Source organism: Oncorhynchus tshawytscha, unplaced genomic scaffold (genome assembly GCF_018296145.1).
Source record: "Oncorhynchus tshawytscha isolate Ot180627B unplaced genomic scaffold, Otsh_v2.0 Un_contig_7015_pilon_pilon, whole genome shotgun sequence".
Classification (NCBI taxonomy): Eukaryota; Metazoa; Chordata; class Actinopteri; order Salmoniformes; family Salmonidae; genus Oncorhynchus; species Oncorhynchus tshawytscha.
This window is the reverse complement of record NW_024609765.1, coordinates 67,631-91,043: the sequence shown is the minus strand read 5'-3', so window position 1 is coordinate 91,043 and position 23,413 is coordinate 67,631. Positions and strand designations below refer to the sequence as shown.

At 47.6% G+C, this 23,413-nt stretch overlaps 1 protein-coding gene across 1 annotated transcript in view; it reads right to left on the bottom strand.

Moving 5' to 3' along the window:
- The window catches only part of LOC112225806 (testis-expressed protein 2-like), a 39,738-nt gene that overhangs the window by 3,040 nt on the left and 13,285 nt on the right, over window positions 1–23,413 (bottom strand). The window contains exons 2-8 of the mRNA XM_042317753.1: window positions 10,027–11,670; window positions 5,410–5,610; window positions 4,972–5,287; window positions 4,459–4,649; window positions 3,689–3,850; window positions 1,212–1,311; window positions 156–297 (exon numbers count right to left, since the gene is read on the bottom strand). Of these exons, the coding sequence (XP_042173687.1) occupies window positions 156–297; window positions 1,212–1,311; window positions 3,689–3,850; window positions 4,459–4,649; window positions 4,972–5,287; window positions 5,410–5,610; window positions 10,027–11,385 (2,471 nt within the window). The 5' untranslated portion in view covers window positions 11,386–11,670. The remainder of the gene's footprint in view (window positions 1–155; window positions 298–1,211; window positions 1,312–3,688; window positions 3,851–4,458; window positions 4,650–4,971; window positions 5,288–5,409; window positions 5,611–10,026; window positions 11,671–23,413) is intronic.

Genomic DNA, 23,413 nt, shown 5'->3' with positions numbered 1-23,413 from the left:
ATCTTCGTTCTAATCAGTAATCAGGGTTACAAAACTGTCTTCTTTATACAAACAAACACATGAACACACACACACACACACAGCATGAGCCCTAACAGTGTATCTGAGATGTAGGCTGATCTGTGGTGTACGAGGACATAGGGATCAGGTCTTACCCTACTTGGCTGGTCTCTGGGATGTGTCCGTCAGCATCCACCCCAATGGACTTCTCCTTCCCCAGTTTACACAGGTTCAACTTCGTCTCCAGGGTCATCTGTAGGCAGCCTGTATACACCACCTCCATCTCCAACCACAGGCCTGGAGGGAGGGGTAGAGAGAGAGAGGTCACGAGAAAAGGGCAACCAGTGAAGAACAAACACCATTGTAAATACAACCCATATTTATGCTTATTTATTTTATCTTGTGTCCTTTAACCATTTGTACATTGCTAAAACACTGTATATATATATAATATGACATTTGTAATGTCTTTACTGTTTTGAAACTTCTGTATGTGTAATGTTTACTGTTAATTTTTGTTGTTTTTCACTTTATATATTCACTTTGTATGTTGTCTACCTCACTTGCTTTGGCAATGTTAACACATGTTTCCCATGCCAATAAAGCCCTTGAAATGAGAGGTCTTTATGAAGGTGATACAGAAGTGAGAGATTTGCACACACACACATACATTTTGGATCAAATCATGATTTCCTATTCGAGACAACCATTATTGTTGTCATGTTATCATAAAGGGAAAGGGAGGTGGCAGATGTAGTATTGTCATTCAGTGTCATATGGCAAATTGAGACGAATGACAATAGGTGCCTGATGGGAAGTAGCATTAGCTTGTTATTGTGTGTGTAGGTAGATCAATGTTAAGTGGATTGCTAATCCTGCGGAGGAAGACTATAGGAAGGATAAGTGGCACCCCATTCCCTTTATAGTGACAGACCTGGTCAAAAGTAGTGAACTCTAAAGGGAATAGGGTGCCATTTGGGACTCAATCTTAGAGTAGGACACAAATTGGATAAAGTCAGCACTGGGTCTGGTCTGAGAAAGTAATGTGTGTGCGTGCTGGATGTCAATCTGAGCAGGGGAAAGATACAGATGCACACACACACACACACACACACACACACACACACACACACACACACACACACACACACACACACACACACACACACACACACACACACACACACACACACACACACACACCCCCCTACCTCTGTGGTCCAGTGAGGGTTTGGAGATGCTGAGCGCCTGAGGTATGCAGGTACCCATGTCCAGATCAGCCAACTTCAGTTCATTCACAAAGTACGGCAACTGTAGGACAACATACAATGATGGTGTTCATAAAATGTATGACGTGTGTGTGCATGGTGTATGTGTGTGTGTGTGTGTGTGTGTGGGGGAGTGTGTGTGCATGTGTGTGTGTGTACATGCATGCATGTGTGAGCGTGCAAGTGTGTATGCATGTGTGAGTGTGTGTGAGATCGGGAGAAAAGCAAGTGATGGGGAGCTGCAGCCAATGATAGAGTGAGCTGACAAGGCATTAACCCTACCCTCTTCTCTCATCCCCCTTTCCACTCTCCAATGTTGATGGCCTGCTGCCCTCATCTAACCTTGTGCTCAACAGTATGACTGATGTACAGTGGGGAGAACAAGTATTTGATACACTGCCGATTTGGCAGGTTTTCCCACTTTCAAAGCATGTAGAAGTCTGTAATTTTTATCATAGGTACACTTCAACTGCGAGAGATGGAATCTAAAACAAAAATCCAGAAAATCACGTATGATTTTTAAGTAATTAATCAGCATTTTATTGCATGACATAAGTATTTGATACATCAGAAAAGCAGAACTTAATATTTGGTACAGAAACCTTTCCTGTAGTTCTTGACCAGGTTTGCACACACTGCAGCAGGGATTTTGGCCCACTCCTCCAAACAGACCTTCTCCAGATCCTTCAGGTTTCGGGGCTGTCGCTGGGCAATAAGGACTTTCAGCTCCCTCCAAATATTTTCTATTGGGTTTAGGTCTGGAGACTGGCTAGGCCACTCCAGGACCTTGAGATGCTTCTTACGGAGCCACTCCTTAGTTGCCCTGGCTGTGTGTTTTGGGTCGTTGTCATGCTGGAAGACCCAGCCACGACCCATCTTCAATGCTCTTACTGAGGGAAGGAGGTTGTTGGCCAAGATCTCGCGATACATGGCCCCATCCATCCTCCCCTCAATACGGTGCAGTCGTCCTCTCCCCTTTGCAGAAAAGCATCCCCAAAGAATGATGTTTCCACCTCCATGCTTCACGGTTGGGATGGTGTTCTTGGGGTGGTACTCATCCTACATCTTTCTCCAAACACGGCGAGTGGAGTTTAGACCAAAAAGCTCTATTTTTGTCTCATCAGACCACATGACCTTCTCCCATTCCTCCTCTGGATCATCCAGATGGTCATTGGCAAACTTCAGACGGGCCTGGACATGCGCTGGCTTGAGCAGGGGGACCTTGCGTGAGCTGCAGGATTTTAATCCATGACGGCGTAGTGTGTTACTAATGGTTTTCTTTGAGACTGTGGTCCCAGCTCTCTTCAGGTCATTGACCAGGTCCTGCCGTGTAGTTCTGGGCTGATCCCTCACCTTCCTCATGATCATTGATGCCCTACGAGGTGAGATCTTGCATGGAGCCCCAGACCGAGGGTGATTGACCGTCATCTTGAACTTCTTCCATTTTCTAATAATTGCACCAACAGTTGTTGCCTTCTCACCAAGCTGCTTGCCTATTGTCCTGTAGCCCATCCCAGCCTTGTGCAGCTCTACAATTTTAACCCTGATGTCCTTACACAGCTCTCTGGTCTGTATAAAAGACAGGTGTCTTTTATACAGGTAACGAGTTCAAACAGGTGCAGTTAATACAGGTAATGAGTGGAGAACAGGAGGGCTTCTTAAAGAAAAACTAACAGGTCTGTGAGAGCCGGAATTCTTACTGGTTGGTAGGTGATCAAATACTTATGTCATGCAATAAAATGCAAATTAATTAATTAAAATGTGATTTTCTGGATTTTTGTTTTAGATTCCGTCTCTCACATTTGAAGTGTACCTATGATCAAAGATTTACAGACCTCTACATGCTTTGTAAGTAGGAAAACCTGCCAAATCGGCAGTGTATCAAATACTTGTTCTCCCCACTGTATAAGTAACAAGCACAGAGCAGTACCCCAGTGCCCGAGTACCTTAGAACCCTAGTGCCCCAGTACCTTAGAACCCTAGTGCCCCAGTGCCCCAGTACCCCAGTGCCCCAGTACCCAGTGCCTCAGTGTCCCAGTGCCCCCGTACCCAGTACCCCAGTGCCCCAGTACCCCAGTGCCCCCCAGTACCCCAGTACCCCAGTGCCCCAGTACCCCAGTGCCCCAGTACCCAGTGCCCCAGTGAGAGTGAGAGGATCATGCACTGTAGTTGGATTCTATAGGACTTACCATGTAGTGCAGAGACATGGAGGATATTGATATTATTTTCTTTACATACAGACATTTCCTCCATTTTTCCATTCTTCCATCCACCCCCCTACCTACCCACCCAACCACTGACCCATGAACCCATCCATCCATCCATCCATCCATCCATCTACCAACACTCCCACCCATCCACCAACCCACCTACTCATACACCCACCAACCCCCATCCCCTTCCTCAACTCCCAGACTCACCCTGATCTTACTCAGCTTCTTCTGGATCTTGTGGGCCACCAGGTCCACCCAGTACTTCTCCCGGAGGAAGTCCCAGAAGATCCTCCCCACCAGGGCATTGACCCAGGCCGGTTGGCCCTCTGCTGGGCAGCCCCCCTCTGCTGATGCCTCCTCACTGGGGAACTGGATAGAGGAGAGAACAGAACAGAGCCGGTTTACAAAACAAATTCACAGTAGGTGTGCTGATCTAGGATCAGGGCCCATCTCACTACTACCTACTCTACAACAGATGCTCACCACACAGGACATCAGAACAGAACACACAGCCAAGCCAGGGTCATATTCTTTAGTGCAGACCGCAGCAAACAAGTCACAACAAATCGGTCAAATTCAGGTAGGTCCCTCCCCGTTTTGGTTGTTTTCTTCCGTGCCCAATGAATACGACACAGCCAGGTACACTGCTCCTATTAATATCCCAGCCAGGTGATATCTGATCCATTTGGTCCACTCAGCATGTATACAGCATCTTGCTGAGTCAGTCAGTATCTATCCTCCTCTCACCAAGGCCAAAGACTGACTGGACTGTAACTGTAACTGTGGCTGTATTGAGGTATTCTAATCAGTGTGAGTTATGTTAAGGATTTTAACGATGGTTAAGGGTTCAGAGGTTAAGAACCCAGATACTGTATGTAGTGTGGTACTTTTGACCAGAGCTGTATGGGGAAGAATAAATGTCTTGGTATTGAAACACCATTGAACCACCAGGTTAATAGTCCAGTCTTGTAGCGTACCCTCTTCCTGGCTGTGGGGCTTCCTTGGTCACTGTGGCAGGGGCTGGGGCTGGGGCTGGGACTGGGACTGCTACCCTCTAAGCCAATGAGGCGGCTCATGTAGGAGCCGTAGTCCAACAGGTCACGCAGGCCAATCAGAGAGGGCAGGTGCTCCGTACTGTCCATACTGGAGCTCCCACTGCATAACACCTCTGGGGAAGAGAGAGAGATGGAGAGAGAGAAAGAAAGAGAGAGAGAAGGAAGGAAGGAAGTGGGGAGAGATGGAGGAAGATAGAGTGAGGGAGAGAGTCAAGAAAACAGGCGGACAGGTCAAGTGGCAGAGGGGGTAAGGAACAGGGGAGGGATTCAATACTAATTATATATGAAAAATGACAAACAACTGATTTCTGTCCAGGGTGTGCACCCTATTCCCTATGTTTTGCACTATTTTTGACCAGGACCAGGACCCACAGGGAATAGGGTGCCATTTGGATGTAACCAACCATGTCAGTAGGGGGCAGCACGGTTTCTTACCAGACTTGGGCACATCTCTGATTGGGCTGCTCTTGAACTCTGACTTCGAGGCTAACAGGAAGTGCTGGAACCAATCCTCCTTCTCTCTTCCTGTACGACCAAAAAGGTAGAGAGTGTCGGGGAGGCCCTGTGTCTGTGTATCTGGGAGTGTCTGCTTGTCTGTTCTCTCCTCCTCCTCCTCCTCCTCCTCTTGCCCCTCTTCCACTCTCTCCTCCTCCTCCTCTCTCCCCACCTCTCCCTCGGCCAGTATGATACAGATAGGGTACTTCTTATTCCAAACTCTCTTCCGTGCCAAGGCAGCAGGCAACAGGGAGACCTGGTTTGAAATAAGAAACAAGAAATAATGAACAACTTACTGTAACAAAGCCTTTATAAACCCTTTATAAAGCCTAGATGCTTCAGAAATCCTTAAGCAAATGTCTATATGGAGACACTGGCCTTGCAGTTGGCCAGCTGGTAGCAGCGCGAGCGCAGGAACACGACTTCATGGGGCGGTTCGTCGAAGGCTGCCTGTCGGGGGATGTTGGTGCGGGGGTAGGCCAGGCGTAGGCGGCTGCCCTCCAGGGTGGCATACACAGAGTGGGTGAGCAACGGGTGGTAGGTCTCTGGGTCGTACACGGGCATCTCGTTCATCCAGCCCTAGAATGCATGGAGGGTGTTATAGTACAGGTTTGGGTTGTGTCTGGAATGGCACCCTATTCCCTATATAGTGCACTCCTTTTGACCAGGGCCCATAGGGGCTTACCGTGAACAACAGCATTTCACCCAACACTTTCCCTAAGAGGAAAAATGGGGTTTCCGTGCTCCAACAGCAGGAGAAGAGGTGGACACCATAAGAGGTAGAGGCGCGACACTCTCTTTATTTTATTGAATACTTCTGTGCTGTTTTTACTTCTGTTTTTTAGTTTTAATACATTTGCAAACATTTATAAAAAACTGTTTTCTCTTTGTCATTATGGAGTATTGAGTGTAGATTGATGAGGACATTGTTTTATTTAATCCATTTTAGAATAAGGTGGTAACTTCACAAGATTTTTCAAATGTCAAGGGGTCTGAATACTTTCCAAATGCATTGTATCTATCACAGGATATACATGTCTTATCTATCACAGGGGACTGCCTCTATACATGTCTTATCTATCACAGGAGACTGCCTCTATACATGTCTTATCTATCGCAGGGGACTGGCTCTATACATGTCTTATCTATCACAGGAGACTGGCGCTATACATGTCTTATCTATCACAGGAGACCGGCTCTATACATGTCTTATCTATCACAGGGGACTGGCTCTATACATGTCTTATCTATCACAGGAGACTGGCTCTATACATGGCTTATCTATCACAGGAGACTGGCGCTATACATGTCTTATCTATCACAGGAGATTGGCTCTATACATGTCTTATCTATCACAGGAGACTGGCTCTATACATGTCTTATCTATCACAGGAGACTGCCTCTAGTGCTCTGGGTTATTGCCTGGTGAGCTTTTTTTGTTTGTTAGTGTTTTTCTCTCACTCTAATAAACTCACCTTATTTTCACTTTCTTACATTGTGTTCACTTGGGCAGTCACAGCTGTTCACTGATGTTTACTTTTGCTGTTGTTGTTTGCAGTTGCTTACCATGAATTTTTCTTAAAGGTGATATGTACATTGACATTCTTTTGTTGTCAGATATTGTGGCAGTTAACTTTCACAGTCAGCAAATCTGTCTCAAATCTGTCTTCCTTCCCTGCTGTAATTGTTCTAGTATAACCCTTCCTAGTATTACCTGAATACTCATTGGTTATTGAGCGCTGTGATTTACCTGTAGTCAAATATATGGCAGTGAAATCAGAGCTAGGGGCAGCTCTCTACTACCATTTTACCCTACTGAGCCAAGTGGAGCTGTACTGGACAGGCATGTTTACACCTCCATCATAGTTGCTGCAACCACGCTGGAAAGAACAATATGAAAATAAAATATTCAAGCCAGACCAGTACAGGTTGGGTCGGCCCTACAGTGTGAATCACGTACGTTTCTGTTCCTCTGAGGCAGAACTCGGGCTTAGAGCTTAGGTAACATAGTCACGCTGTGACATTCATCTGCTTGTTTGGCATGTCTGATTGTTCACCTACTGGACTTGGAAGACACACAGAAATTGATAATAAAAAGATTGTGGGGGCTGTTTTGTTAGACTTCAGTGCGGCCTTTGAAATGATCGATCATAGTCTGCTGCTGACAAAACTTATGTCTTATGGCTTTACAGCCCCTGCTGTGGATAAAGAGTTACCTGTCTAACAGAACATAGAGGGTGTTCTTTAATGGAAGCCTCTCCAACATAATCCAGTAGAATCAGGAATTCCCCAAGGCAGCTGTCAAGGCCCTTACCTTTTTTCAATCTTTACTAATGAATTACCACTGGCTTTGAGGAAAGCCAGAGTGTCTATGTATGCGGATGACTCAACATTATACATGTCAGCTACTACAGCGACTGAAATGACTGCAACACTTAACAAAGAGTGTGTGGTAGGAATAAGTTAGTCCTCAATATTTCTAAAACTTAAAGCATTGTATTTGGGACAAATCATTCACTAAACCATAAACCTCAACTAAATCTTGTAATAAATCATGTGGAAATTGGGCAAGTTGAGGTGACTAAACTGCTTGGAGTAACCCTTGATTGTAAACTGTCATGGTCAAAACATATTGATATAACAGTAACTAAGATGGGGAAAAGTATGTCCATGATAAAGTGCTGCTCCACCTTCTTGACAGCACTGACAACAAGGCAGGTCCTACAGGCCCTAGTTTCTACCTTCTTAACAGCACTGTCAACAAAGCAGGTCCTACAGGCCTAGTTTCTACCTTCTTAACAGCACTGTCAACAAGGCAGGTCCTAGTTTTGTCGCACCTGTTCATTCGTGTGGTCAGGTGCCACAAAAAAGGATTTAGGACCATTGCAATTAGTTCAGAACAGGGCAGCACGGCTGGAGAGCTAATATTAATAATATGCATGTCAATCTCTCCTGTCTCAAAGAGGAAGAGAGATTGACTTCATCACTGCTTGTATTTATTTATGTCGAATGCACCAAGCTGTCTGTTTGAACTACTGGCGCACAGCTCGGACACCCATGCATACCCCACAAGACATGCCACAAGAGGTCTCTTCACAGTCCCAAGTCCAGAACAGACTACATAGAGCCATGACTACATGTAACTCTATTCCACATCAAGTAACTCATGCAAGCAGTAAAATTAGATTTTAAAAAACAGATTAAAATACACCTTATGGAACAGCAGGGACTGTGAAGCAACACAAACATAGGCACAGACACACACACACACACACACACACACACACACACACACGATAGCATAGACACTATACACACACACGTACATGGATTTTGTACTGTAAATATGTGGTAGTGGTGGAGTAGGGGCCTGAGGGCACACGGTCTGTGAATGTATTGTAATGTTTTTAAATTTGTATAAATAATTATTAATAAATACAAATACAGATACTTGCATCTTATGTACTAAGTTGTATACATGCATACTGTAAACTGAAATACAACACTGAATGCAGCATGCAACATTGTATTGGCTTATAGCCTTAAAAGCTTCAACCTAATTTGACTGTTTTGCAGTGTTCTACTGAGCTAATTTGTGTTTCTTATGTCTTGGGGTCAGCTTAGAGCCAACTGAATTAATCAAGACAGAAATATCACAGCTGCTACAGCTAATGGACTGGGAGATGGGACACACACACACACACACACACACACACACACACACACACATACACGCACGCATTTGACCAACAATTATGAAAAACGATACAAAGCACAGAGTGACAACACAGGTGGAAGTCTGCCATGAGGATAGACAGACGTTAAACCACAACCAATCCACAATCAATCCATCAGACTAGCAAGTCAACTGGCCTAGATACAGAGGGTTTTAAACTGGGCTCTGGGGGTTATTAGCACTGCGTAGCTCCAGCTCTAGAAGGCCAAGGGCCAGAGGGAACACAGGGACTTCCTGGGCTACAGTAGACTGACATGGGATCTATCTGGACCGGGCGGCTATAAGCCCCTCATTCCTCACTAATCGAAGGCCAAGGGGCAGAGGATGTACAGGAACTACATGGGCTACAACTGAGGGAGATGGTATGCGTCCCAAATGGCATCCTATCCCCTATGTGGTGCACCACCTTTTAACAGGGCCCTGGTCAAAAGTAGTGCACTACAAAGGGAATAGGCTGCTATTGCGGAAGCAGCCCCATGGCTGTAAGCCCCTCAGTTCTCACTATCCTCTCTAATCAGCACCTGGCCTCATTCACTCACCCATTCACAGAAACAAAGGTCTCTACTCCTCCACTCTATAGAGACCAAGACAGTAGTAATGATTGTTACCATAGATACAGTATGTGGCTCGTGCTTTGGTTCATGAGACAGAAATGTATCAACTATAAAAAATAAAAAATAAATGATGAAAGTCTGTTTTCTTTGTATTTTTAAGGGCTGACCATCTGCCTGCCTGCCTGCCTACCTGCCTGCCTGCCTGCCTGCTTACCTGCCTGCCTGCTTGCCTACCTGCCTACCTGCCTGCCTGCCTGCTTGCCTGCCTGCCTACCTGCCTGCCTGCTTGCCTGCCTGCCTGCCTGCCTGCCTACCTGCCTGCCTGCCTGCCTGCCTACCTGCCTGCCTGCCTGCCTGCCTACCTGCCCCTGCCTGCCTGCCTTGCCTGCCTGCCTGCCTGCCTGCCTGCCTGCCTGCCTACCTGCCTGCCTGCTTGCCTACCTGCCTGCCTGCCTGCCTGCCTACCTGCCTGCTTACCTGCCTGCCTGCCTGCCTACCTGCCTGCTTACCTGCCTGCCTGCCTGCCTGCCTGCCTGTCTGCTTACCTGCTTACCTGCCTGCCTGCCTGCCTGCCTGCCTGCCTATGTATCTGTCTGTCTCTCTGTGACAATCTGTCTGTCCGTCCGTCTGTCTGTGTTGACCTACTGTAACTCTGTCAATCTATGTTACTTGTGTGTGTGACCACTCCCATATCCTCAAACTCACCTCCAGGACTTCTGCATCTGTGCGCGGCCCACCAACAGGGTCCGAGGGCAGTTGGCTGTTGTCTTGGGACCACCGGGCCCCTGTAGTGCCCCAGGGGGGGAAAACTCTGGAGCGCGGACGTGGCGTTAACACCAGGACCACCACCAACCCTAACAGGAACCCACATGCTAGCCCCAGGGACAGCCCAGTCACATAGGAGGGCAGAGGGAGCACAAAGAACCCATAGGCAAGTACGCCCACAAACAAGAGCCAGCGGACAGGCACTGAGGCTACAGGAACCCCAGGAATCCTGCCTCGAGCCTGGGGATGGGTTCCTCGATGCTGACCTCTGGTACCAGCTCCACTGGTTCCGACCCCCTGGACCTCTACCACCTGGATGAGGTCTCCGTTGGTGCAGATCTTGTAGTGGCTATCCCCCAGCTGGCTATGGTGCTCTGGGGAAAGTGAGGGCTTTGGAAGGCCCTTCCTGGGTCTCCTTAGTGGGGTTTCACACACACCCAGTTCACTGTCTGTTCCACGTCTGTATCTTACTTGTGTCTCTGTGCTCCCATCTTCAATGTTCAATGGGGTCCCACTCCCACCACCTCCACAGCTACCAACGGAGGCAGGTGAGTCCCCGCCCCCCCCAGACACCTTCTGTTTGGGGCTCCCTGAGCTCGACTCGTCCCCCATCATTTTACCCCACATGCTCATGGGGTCCTGTATGGCCTCTGAGAACTTCCTCCGCGTGTCCTCGAACTCGGTCATCAGGGAACTTCCTTTGGGCTCCGATGGGGAAACGGGGGACGGGGGTGCCATCCAGCTATCATTCCCAAAACCAGCCTCCTGGAACTTGGGTTGGGTCTGGGTGAACTGCTTCCAGGGGTGCATGTGGAGTTTGGAGTCCGACTTGGAGAGGTAGACCTCGGGCTCGAGGTGGGAGATCTCGGTGGAGAGGGACTTGACCAGGCTGAGGAGGGGTTTGGAGCTTCTCAAGGAACCAGTCTCTTTGCTCTGCAGCTCTGTGGAGGAGGACTTCACCAGGCCGGGGGGTGGCGACGAGGCCATGGCCAGGTCAGCCAGGGAGCCCGGAGAGGAGGGGGAGAGGGGGATGTGGAAGCCCGAGGAGCGGCGTCCCTGGCCTGGCTCCAGCCCCAAACCTAGCCCCAGGCCTGAGTCGGGCCTACTGTCTCTGGCCTCCATGACTCCAGTCTTGTCTTTGGAGAAGACCACTGTAGGGCCCTCCCTGACTCCAGGCTTGTCTTTGGAGAAGGCCACGGTAGGGCCCTCCATGACTCCAGGCTTGTCTTTGGAGAAGGCCACGGTAGGGCCCTCGCCCTCATCATGGCGCTCCAGAAAGATAAGCTCACTGTCTTCCATGCTGTTCTTCTCTCTGCCTTTGACAGTTTGTAAGACTGTGTTTGTTACTTAATATCCACAGCACTCACATTCAATCTGAAATATGGTTCCATCCCTCTCTCAGTTTTCATGTATTGAAGATGTGTATATTTAGCTGCTGTAGCTATGGAGACGTGGTCCCCCAAACACAGTGGTTGGCTGTAGGGTAGTAAGACATGGTGCTGGGGTGGTGCTGGGGCTCAGTGGGTGCAGCACGGTGAGTAGCATTCTCTTCCCCAGTCTGAGTCATCACTCAACCACAGGACTCTGGAGACATGGGGAAGAAAGAAAGGCGACATTGAGTGATATTTTCCTATTCATCAAACATCAATCAAAAATGTTATATAACATAAGAATACACTCATATTAGTAACATCACCCTGGTTGAGGATGATGGATGTCAATCATACACACACACACACACACACACACATCCCTGAAGGAGGACAGTAGAGGTTCTGTCCCAAGTGGAACCAAATTCCCTACAGGATGCCATTTGGGACATAACATCAGTGTCTGGGACATAGCGCCCTGCACATTTCTTCATCCTGGGTATCTGACACTGTCCCCCCACACCGTACAGCACTAGACAGACTGTTCCCCCTACACCATCCAACACTAGACAGACTGTTCCCCCTATACCATCCAACACTAGACAGACTGTTTCCCCCACACCATCCAACACTAGACAGACTGTTCCCCCACACCATCCAACACTAGACAGACTGTTTCCCCCTACACCATCCAACACTAGACAGACTGTTTCCCCTACACCATCCAACACTAGACAGACTGTTCCCCCACACCCATCCAACACTAGACAGACTGTTCCCCCCACACACCATTCAACACTAGACAGACTGTTCCCCCCCACACCATCCAACACCAGACAGACTGTTCCCCCACACCATCCAACACTAGACAGACTGTTCCCCCCACACCATCCAACACTAGACATACTGTTTCCCCCTACACCATCCAACACTAGACAGACTGTTTCCCCCTACACCATCCAACACTAGACAGACTGTTCCCCCACACACCATCCAACACTAGACAGACTGTTCCCCCCCACACCATCCAACACTAGACAGACTGTTTCCCCCTACACCATCCAACACTAGACAGACTGTTTCCCCCACACCATCCAACACTAGACAGACTGTTCCCCCCACACCATCCAACACTAGACAGACTGTTCCCCCCACACCATCCAACACTAGACAGACTGTTCCCCCACACCATCCAACACTAGACAGACTGTTCTCCCCACACCATCCAACACTAGACAGACTGTTCCCCCCACACCATCCAACACTAGACAGACTGTTCTCCCCACACCATCCAACACTAGACAGACTGTTCCCCCTACACCATCCAACACTAGACAGACTGTTCCCCCCACACCATCCAACACTAGACAGACTGTTACCCCCCACACACCATCCAACACTAGACAGACTGTTCTCCCCACACCATCCAACACTAGACAGACTGTTCCCCCCCACACCATCCAACACTAGACAGACTGTTCCCCCCACACCATCCAACACTAGACAGACTGTTCTCCCCACACCATCCAACACTAGACAGACTGTTCTCCCCACACCATCCAACACTAGACAGACTGTTCTCCCCCACCATCCACACCATCCAACACTAGACAGACTGTTACCCCCACACCATCCAACACTAGACAGACTGTTCTCCCCACACATCCAACACTAGACAGACTGTTCTCCCCCACACCATCCAACACTAGACAGACTGTTACCCCCACACCATCCAACACTAGACAGACTGTTCCCCCACACCATCCAACACTAGACAGACTGTTCTCCCCACACCATCCAACACTAGAGTGCCCTGTCCCTGACTAATGGCTTTAGGTTCAGCCCCTTCTCCTCTTCTCTCTCATTTGGTTTGTTTCTTTTCTTTTCCTCTCCCTTCCTGTCTCGTCCACGTCCATCTCTTCTCGCTCCTCTCTTCTTCCCTCTCACCCTCTCCTCCCTTTCCCTCTCACCATCTCCTCTCTTCCCATCGCTCTCCTCCCTTTCCTTTTCACCCTCTCCTCGCCTCTATCCTTTCCTTTCCTCCTTCCCTCTAGGTGAAGAGAAGAGGGGAACTGCTCTGGTCTGTCAGGCAGCATCAGCCCTGACTGTGGATGTAAATATAAATAGAATAGGGGTGGGTGGTAGGCGGCATGGTGGGCTGTTCCCTTCTGAAGCAAACTGTTTGGTGTCTGTTTCTTTCTTTCTTTCTTTCTCTCTCTGTGTGTGTGTGTGTGTGTGTGTGTGTGTGTGTGTGTGTGTGTGTGTGTGTGTGTGTGTGTGTGTGTGTGTGTGTGTGTGTGTGTGTGTGTGTGTGTGTGTGTGTGTGCGCGTGTGAGTGTGCGCTCGTGCATGTCTGCGTGCATGCTTGCGCGTGTGTGAGTGCGTGTGTGTGTGTCTTACAGAGAGAGGAAGAGAGAGATTCCAACACTGGTGAGTCCCTTCACTTTCTGGATTAATCTGAGAAGTAGGACAGTGAACGAATTTAGGGTTTAATCCCACTGTTGTCCAAGGGCGGACACTCCCAATCTCTCATTATGGACCATTACCCCAGTCAGATTACAGGTTTACACACGGATTGTGTGTTGTGTGTGTGTATGTGTGTGTGTCTTAGAGAGAGAGAGGAAAATAGACATTCCAAACACTGCGGAGGATGACGAGTGCCTCTAGACACACATTGACAGCCCGCTACGATAGAACACCATGTTTATTGAAAGCACACACACACATCAAACAGTTTGTTACGCTGCTGACACATTGCAGCAGAGGAAAGAGCCTCGTACATTTTGCCATAATGAGTCAAAGATGAATTGAACCAGTCAGCTATGGTTATGCAAATTCTAGAGAGGGGCGGGTGGTCATTAAACAGAGCTGGTTTCCTTCCAGAACGCTGAGTGCTGCAGTGTGTCCTAAATGGTGCCCTTTTCCCTATATAGTGCACTACTTTTGACCAGGGCCTATAGGGCTCTGGTCAAAAGTAGTGCACTGTATAAGGAAAAGGGTGCCATTTGACACACCCCTGGTGCACTGCTGACATTAGGCCTAATCAACTCAATGGACTCTCCCTAGGGAAATCAGGGAGTCCTGTCGGAGTGGAAAATCTGTAAAAGTGAAACAAGCTTTCACCTACTTGTCTCCACGTGTCAATCATTGTCTTTTAGGGAGATTAGAAATAGAAGGTGATGCTAATGCTATGCTAATGCTAACTCAAGAGCTGAACCTCAGCTGAGTCCCAAACGGAGTACTATTCCCAACCTAGTGCACAACTTTTGACCAGGGCTCATAGGGCTCATAGGGCTCTGGGGAAAAAGAATGCACTTTGTAGGAAATAGGGTGTGATGAGGGACGCAGCTACCATCATCACCATGAGTCACATGCCAATGAGGTAGTTACCATCATCGCCGTGAGTCACATGCCAACGAGGACAAAGTTGCCAACAAGGACAAAGTTACCATCATCACCATGAGTCACATGCCAATGAGGACAAAGTTGCCAACGAGGACAAAGTTACCATCATCACCATGAGTCACATGTCAACGAGGACAAAGTTACCATCATTCACCGTGAGTCACATGCCAACGAGGACAAAGTTACCATCATCACCGTGAGTCACATGCCAACCAGGACAAAGTTACCATCATCACCGTGAGTCACATGTCAACGAGGACAAAGTTACCATCATCACCGTGAGTCACATGTCAACGAGGACAAAGTTACCATCATCACCGTGAGTCACATGCCAACGAGGACAAAGTTACCATCATCACCGTGAGTCACATGCCAACGAGACAAAGTTACCATCATCACCGTGAGTCACATGTCAACGAGGACAAAGTTACCATCATCACTGTGAGTCACATGCCAACGAGAACAAAGTTACCATCACCGTGAGTCACATGTCAACGAGGACAAAGTTACCATCATCACCGTGAGTCACATGCCAACGAGGACAAAGTTACCATCATCACCGTGAGTCATATGTCAACGAGGACAAAGTTAACATCATCACCGTGAGTCACATGTCAACGAGACAGTTACCATCATCACCCTGAGTCACATGTCAATGAAACAGTTACCATCATCACCGTGAGTCACATGCCAACGAGAACAAAGTTACCATCACCGTGAGTCACATGTCAACGAGGACAAAGTTACCATCATCACCGTGAGTCACATGTCAACGAGACAGTTACCATCATCACCGTGAGTCACATGTCAACGAGACAGGTACCATCATCACCGTGAGTCACATGTCAACGAGACAGTTACCATCATCACCGTGAGTCACATGTCAACGAGACAGTTACCATCATCACCGTGAGTCACATGTCAACGAGGACAAAGTTACCATCATCACCGTGAGTCACATGTCAACGAGACAGTTACCATCATCACCCTGAGTCACATGTCAACAGAAGTTACCATCATCACCGTGAGTCACATGCCAACGAGGACAAAGTTACCATCATCACCGTGAGTCACATGTCAACGAGGACAAAGTTACCATCATCACCGTGAGTCACATGTCAACGAGGACAAAGTTACCATCATCACCGTGAGTCACATGTCAACGAGACAAAGTTACCATCATCACCGTGAGTCACATGTCAACGAGACAGTTACCATCATCACCCTGAGTCACATGTCAACGAGACAGTTACCATCATCACTGTGAGTCACATGCCAACGAGGACAAAGTTACCATCATCACCGTGAGTCACATGTCAACAAAGTTACCAACGAGGACAAAGTTACCATCATCACCATGAGTCACATGTCAACGAGGACAAAGTTACCATCATCACCATGAGTCACATGCCAACGAGGACAAAGTTACCATCATCACCATGAGTCACATGCCAACGAGGACAAAGTTACCATCATCACCATGAGTCACATGTCAACGAGGACAAAGTTACCATCATTCACCGTGAGTCACATGTCAACGAGGACAAAGTTACCATCATCACCGTGAGTCACATGTCAACGAGGACAAAGTTACCATCATCACCGTGAGTCAAATGTCAACGAGGACAAAGTTACCATCATCACCGTGAGTCACATGCCAACGAGGACAAAGTTACCATCATCACCGTGAGTCACATGCCAACGAAGACAAAGTTACCATCATCACCGTGAGTCACATGTCAACGAGGACAAAGTTACCATCATCACCGTGAGTCACATGTCAACGAGGACAAAGTTACCATCATCACCGTGAGTCACATGTCAACGAGGACAAAGTTACCATCATCACCGTGAGTCACATGCCAACGAGGACAAAGTTACCATCATCACCGTGAGTCACATGCCAACGAGGACAAAGTTACCATCATCACCGTGAGTCACATGTCAACGAGACAGTTACCATCATCACCGTGAGTCACATGTCAACGAGACAGTTACCATCATCACCGTGAGTCACATGCCAACGAGGACAAAGTTACCATCATCACCGTGAGTCACATGTCAACGAGACAAAGTTACCATCATCACCGTGAGTCACATGTCAACGACAGTTACCATCATCACCCTGAGTCACATGTCAACGAGACAGTTACCATCATCACTGTGAGTCACATGCCAACGAGGACAAAGTTACCATCATCACCGTGAGTCACATGTCAACGAGGACAAAGTTACCAACGAGGACAAAGTTACCATCATCACCATGAGTCACATGTCAACGAGGACAAAGTTACCATCATCACCATGGGTCACATGCCAACGAGGACAAAGTTACCATCATTCACCGTGAGTCACATGTCAACGAGGACAAAGTTACCATCATCACCGTGAGTCACATGCCAACGAGGACAAAGTTACCATCATCACCGTGAGTCACATGTCAACGAGACAGTTACCATCATCACCATGAGTCACATGTCAACGAGACAGTTACCATCATCACCATGAGTCACATGTCAACGAGACAGTTACCATCATCACCGTGAGTCACATGTCAACGAGGACAAAGTTACCATCATCACCATGAGTCACATGTCAACGAGACAGTTACCATCATCACCCTGAGTCACATGTCAACGAGACAGTTACTATCATCACCGTGAGTCACATGCCAACGAGGACAAAGTTACCATCATCACCGTGAGTCACATGTCAACGAGGACAAAGTTACCATCATCACCGTGAGTCACATGCCAACGAGGACAAAGTTACCATCATCACCGTGAGTCACATGTCAACGAGACAAAGTTACCATCATCACCGTGAGTCACATGTCAACGAGACAGTTACCATCATCACCCTGAGTCACATGTCAACGAGACAGTTACCATCATCACTGTGAGTCACATGCCAACGAGGACAAAGTTACCATCATCACCGTGAGTCACATGTCAACGAGGACAAAGTTACCATCATAACCATGAGTCACATGTCAACGAGGACAAAGTTACCATCATCACCATGAGTCACATGCCAACGAGGACAAAGTTACCATCATCACCGTGAGTCACATGCCAACGAGGACAAAGTTACCATCATCACCATGAGTCACATGTCAACGAGGACAAAGTTACCATCATTCATCGTGAGTCACATGTCAACGAGGACAAAGTTACCATCATCACCGTGAGTCACATGTCAACGAGGACAGTTACCATCATCACCGTGAGTCAAATGTCAACGAGGACAAAGTTACCATCATCACCGTGAGTCACATGTCAACGAGGACAAAGTTACCATCATCACCGTGAGTCACATGCCAACGAGGACAAAGTTACCATCATCACCGTGAGTCACATGTCAACGAGGACAAAGTTACCATCATCACCGTGAGTCACATGCCAACCAGGACAAAGTTACCATCATCACCGTGAGTCACATGCCAACGAGGACAAAGTTACCATCATCACCGTGAGTCCCATGTCAACGAGGACAAAGTTACCATCATCACCGTGAGTCACATGCCAACAAGGACAAAGTTACCATCATTCACCGTGAGTCACATGACAACGAGGACAAAGTTACCAACGAGGACAAAGTTACCATCATCACCGTGAGTCACATGTCAACGAGACAGTTACCATCATCACCGTGAGTCACATGCCAACGAGGACAAAGTTACCATCATCACCATGAGTCACATGTCAACGAGACAGTTACCATCATCACCCTGAGTCACATGTCAACGAGACAGTTACCATCATCACCATGAGTCACATGTCAACGAGGACAAAGTTACCATCATTCACCGTGAGTCACATGTCAACGAGGACAAAGTTACCATCATCACCGTGAGTCACATGCCAACGAGGACAGAGTTACCATCATTCACCGTGAGTCACATGTCAACGAGGACAAAGTTACCATCATTCACCGTGAGTCACACGTCAACGAGACAGTTACCATCATCACCGTGAGTCACATGTCAACGAGGACAAAGTTACCATCATCACCTCTAGTCACATGTCAACGAGGACAAAGTTACCATCATTCACCGTGAGTCACATGTCAACGAGACAGTTACCATCATCACCGTGAGTCACATGTCAACGAGGACAAAGTTACCATCATTCACCGTGAGTCACATGTCAACGAGACAGTTACCATCATCACCGTGAGTCACATGTCAACGAGACAGTTACCATCATCACCGTGAGTCACATGTCAACGAGACAGTTACCATCATCACCGTGAGTCACATGTCAACGAGACAGTTACCATCATCACCCTGAGTCACATGTCAACGAGACAGTTACCATCATCACCATGAGTCACATGTCAACGAGGACAAAGTTACCATCATCACCGTGAGTCACATGTCAACGAGACAGTTACCATCATCACCATGAGTCACATGTCAACGAGACAGTTACCATCATCACCATGAGTCACATGTCAACGAGGACAAAGTTACCATCATCACCGTGAGTCACATGTCAACGAGGACAAAGTTACCATCATCACCATGAGTCACATGCCAACGAGGACAAAGTTACCATCATCACCGTGAGTCACATGTCAACGAGAACAAAGTTACCATCATCACCGTGAGTCACATGTCAACGAGACAGTTACCATCATCACCCTGAGTCACATGTCAACGAGACAGTTACCATCATCACTGTGAGTCACATGCCAACGAGGACAAAGTTACCATCATCACCGTGAGTCACATGTCAACGAGGACAAAGTTACCAACGAGGACAACGTTACCATCATCACCATGAGTCACATGTCAACGAGGACAAAGTTACCATCATCACCATGGGTCACATGCCAACGAGGACAAAGTTACCATCATTACCATGAGTCACATGTCAACGAGGACAAAGTTACCATCATTCATTGTGAGTCACATGTCAACGAGGACAAAGTTACCATCATCACCGTGAGTCACATGTCAACGAGGACAAAGTTACCATCATCACCGTGAGTCACATGTCAACGAGGACAAAGTTACCATCATCACCGTGAGTCACATGCCAACGAGGACAAAGTTACCATCATCACCGTGAGTCACATGTCAACGAGACAAAGTTACCATCATCACCGTGAGTCACATGTCAACGAGGACAAAGTTACCATCATCACCGTGAGTCACATGTCAACGAGGACAAAGTTACCATCATCACCGTGAGTCACATGCCAACGAGGACAAAGTACCATCATCACCGTGAGTCACATGTCAACGAGGACAAAGTTACCATCATCACCGTGAGTCACATGCCAACGAGGACAAAGTTACCATCATCACCGTGAGTCACATGCCAACGAGGACAAAGTTACCATCATCACCGTGAGTCACATGTCAACGAGGACAAAGTTACCATCATCACCGTGAGTCACATGCCAACGAGGACAAAGTTACCATCATCACCGTGAGTCACATGTTACCATCATCACCGTGAGTCACATGTTACCATCATCACCGAGTCACATGGGACAAAGTTACCATCATCACCGTGAGTCACATGTCAACGATCAGTTACCATCATCACCGTGAGTCACATGTCAACGAGGACAAAGTTACCATCATCACCGTGAGTCACATGTCAACGAGGACAAAGTTACCATCATCACCGTGAGTCACATGTCAACGAGGACAAAGTTACCATCATCACCGTTCACCATCATCATCACCGTGAGTCACATGTCAACGAGGACAAAGTTACCATCATCACCGTGAGTCACATGTCAACACAAAGTTACCATCATCACCGTGAGTCACATGTCAACGAGACAGTTACCATCATCACCGTGAGTCACATGTCAACGAGACAGTTACCATCATCACAGTCACATGTCAACGAGGACAAAGTTACCATCATCACCGTGAGTCACATGTCAACGAGGACAAAGTTACCATCATCACCGTGAGTCACATGTCAACGAGGACAAAGTTACCATCATCACCGTGAGTCACATGTCAACGAGACAGGTTACATCATCACCGTGAGTCACATCATTACCATCATCACCGTGAGTCACATGTCAACGAGGACAAAGTTACCATCATCACCGTGAGTCATGTCATGTCAATCATCACCGTGAGGACAAAGTTACCATCATCACCGTGAGTCACATGTCAACGAGGTTACAATCATTCACCGTGTTACCATCATCATCACCGTGAGTCACATGTCAACGAGGACAAAGTTACCATCATCACCGTGAGTCACATGTCAACGAGGACAAAGTTACCATCATTCACCGTGAGTCACATGTCAACGAGTTACCATCATCACCGTGAGTCACATGTCAATGAGGACAAAGTTACCATCATCACCGTGAGTCACATGTCAACGAGTCATCACCGTGAGTCACATGTCAACGAGACAGTTACCATCATCACCGTGAGTCACATGTCAACGAGGACAAAGTTACCATCATCACCGTGAGTCACGTGTCAACAGACAGTTACCATCATCACCGTGAGTCACATGTCAACGAGACAGTTACCATCATCACCGTGAGTCACATGCCAACGAGGACAAAGTTACCATCATCACCGTGAGTCACATGTCAACGAGGACAAAGTTACCATCATCACCGTGAGTCACATGGCAACGAGACAGTTACCATCATCACCGTGAGTCACATGTCAACGAGGACAAAGTTACCATCATCACCGTGAGTCACATGTCAACGAGGACAAAGTTACCATCATTCACCGTGAGTCACATGTCAACGAGACAAAGTTACCATCATCACCGTGAGTCACATGTCAACGAGACAAAGTTACCATCATCACCGTGAGTCACATGTCAACGAGACAGTTACCATCATCACCGTGAGTCACATGTCAACATGAGACAGTTACCATCATCACCGTGAGTCACATGCCAACGAGGACAAAGTTAACATCATCACCGTGAGTCACATGTCAACGAGGACAAAGTTACCATCATCACCGTGAGTCACATGTCAACGAGACAGTTACCATCATCACCGTGAGTCACATGTCAACGAGACAGTTACCATCATCACCGTGAGTCACATGCCAACGAGGACAAAGTTAACATCATCACCGTGAGTCACATGTCAACGAGGACAAAGTTACCATCATCACCGTGAGTCACATGTCAACGAGGACAAAGTTACCATCATCACCGTGAGTCACATGTCAACGTGGACAAAGTTACCATCATTCACCGTGAGTCACATGTCAACGAGACAGGTACCATCATCACCGTGAGTCACATGCCAACGAGGACAAAGTTACCATCATCACCGTGAGTCACATGTCAACGAGACAGTTACCATCATCACCGTGAGTCACATGTCAACGAGACAGGTACCATCATCACCGTGAGTCACATGTCAACGAGACAGTTACCATCATCACCGTGAGTCACATGTCAACGAGACAGTTACCATCATCACCGTGAGTCACATGTCAACGAGGACAAAGTTACCATCATCACCGTGAGTCACATGTCAACGAGACAGTTACTATCATCACCGTGAGTCACATGTCAACGAGACAGTTACTATCATCACCGTGAGTCACATGCCAACGAGGACAAAGTTACCATCATCACCGTGAGTCACATGTCAACGAGGACAAAGTTACCATCATCACCGTGAGTCACATGCCAACGAGGACAAAGTTACCATCATCACCGTGAGTCACATGTCAACGAGAACAAAGTTACCATCATCACCGTGAGTCACATGTCAACGAGACAGTTACCATCATCACCCTGAGTCACATGTCAACGAGACAGTTACCATCATCACTGTGAGTCACATGCCAACGAGGACAAAGTTACCATCATCACCGTGAGTCACATGTCAACGAGGACAAAGTTACCAACGAGGACAAAGTTACCATCATCACCATGAGTCACATGTCAACGAGGACAAAGTTACCATCATCACCTATGGGTCACATGCCAACGAGGACAAAGTTACCATCATCACCATGAGTCACATGCCAACGAGGACAAAGTTACCATCATCACCATGAGTCACATGTCAACGAGGACAAAGTTACCATCATTCATCGTGAGTCACATGTCAACGAGGACAAAGTTACCATCATCACCGTGAGTCACATGTCAACGAGGACAAAGTTACCATCATCACCGTGAGTCAAATGTCAACGAGGACAAAGTTACCCACATCACCGTGAGTCACATGCCAACGAGGACAAAGTTACCATCATCACCGTGAGTCACATGCCAACGAAGACAAAGTTACCATCATCACCGTGAGTCACATGTCAACGAGGACAAAGTTACCATCATCACCGTGAGTCACATGTCAACGAGGACAAAGTTACCATCATCACCGTGAGTCACATGTCAACGAGGACAAAGTTACCATCATCACCGTGAGTCACATGCCAACGAGGACAAAGTTACCATCATCACCGTGAGTCACATGCCAACGAGGACAAAGTTACCATCATCACCGTGAGTCACATGTCAACGAGACAGTTACCATCATCACCCTGAGTCACATGTCAACGAGACAGTTACTATCATCAC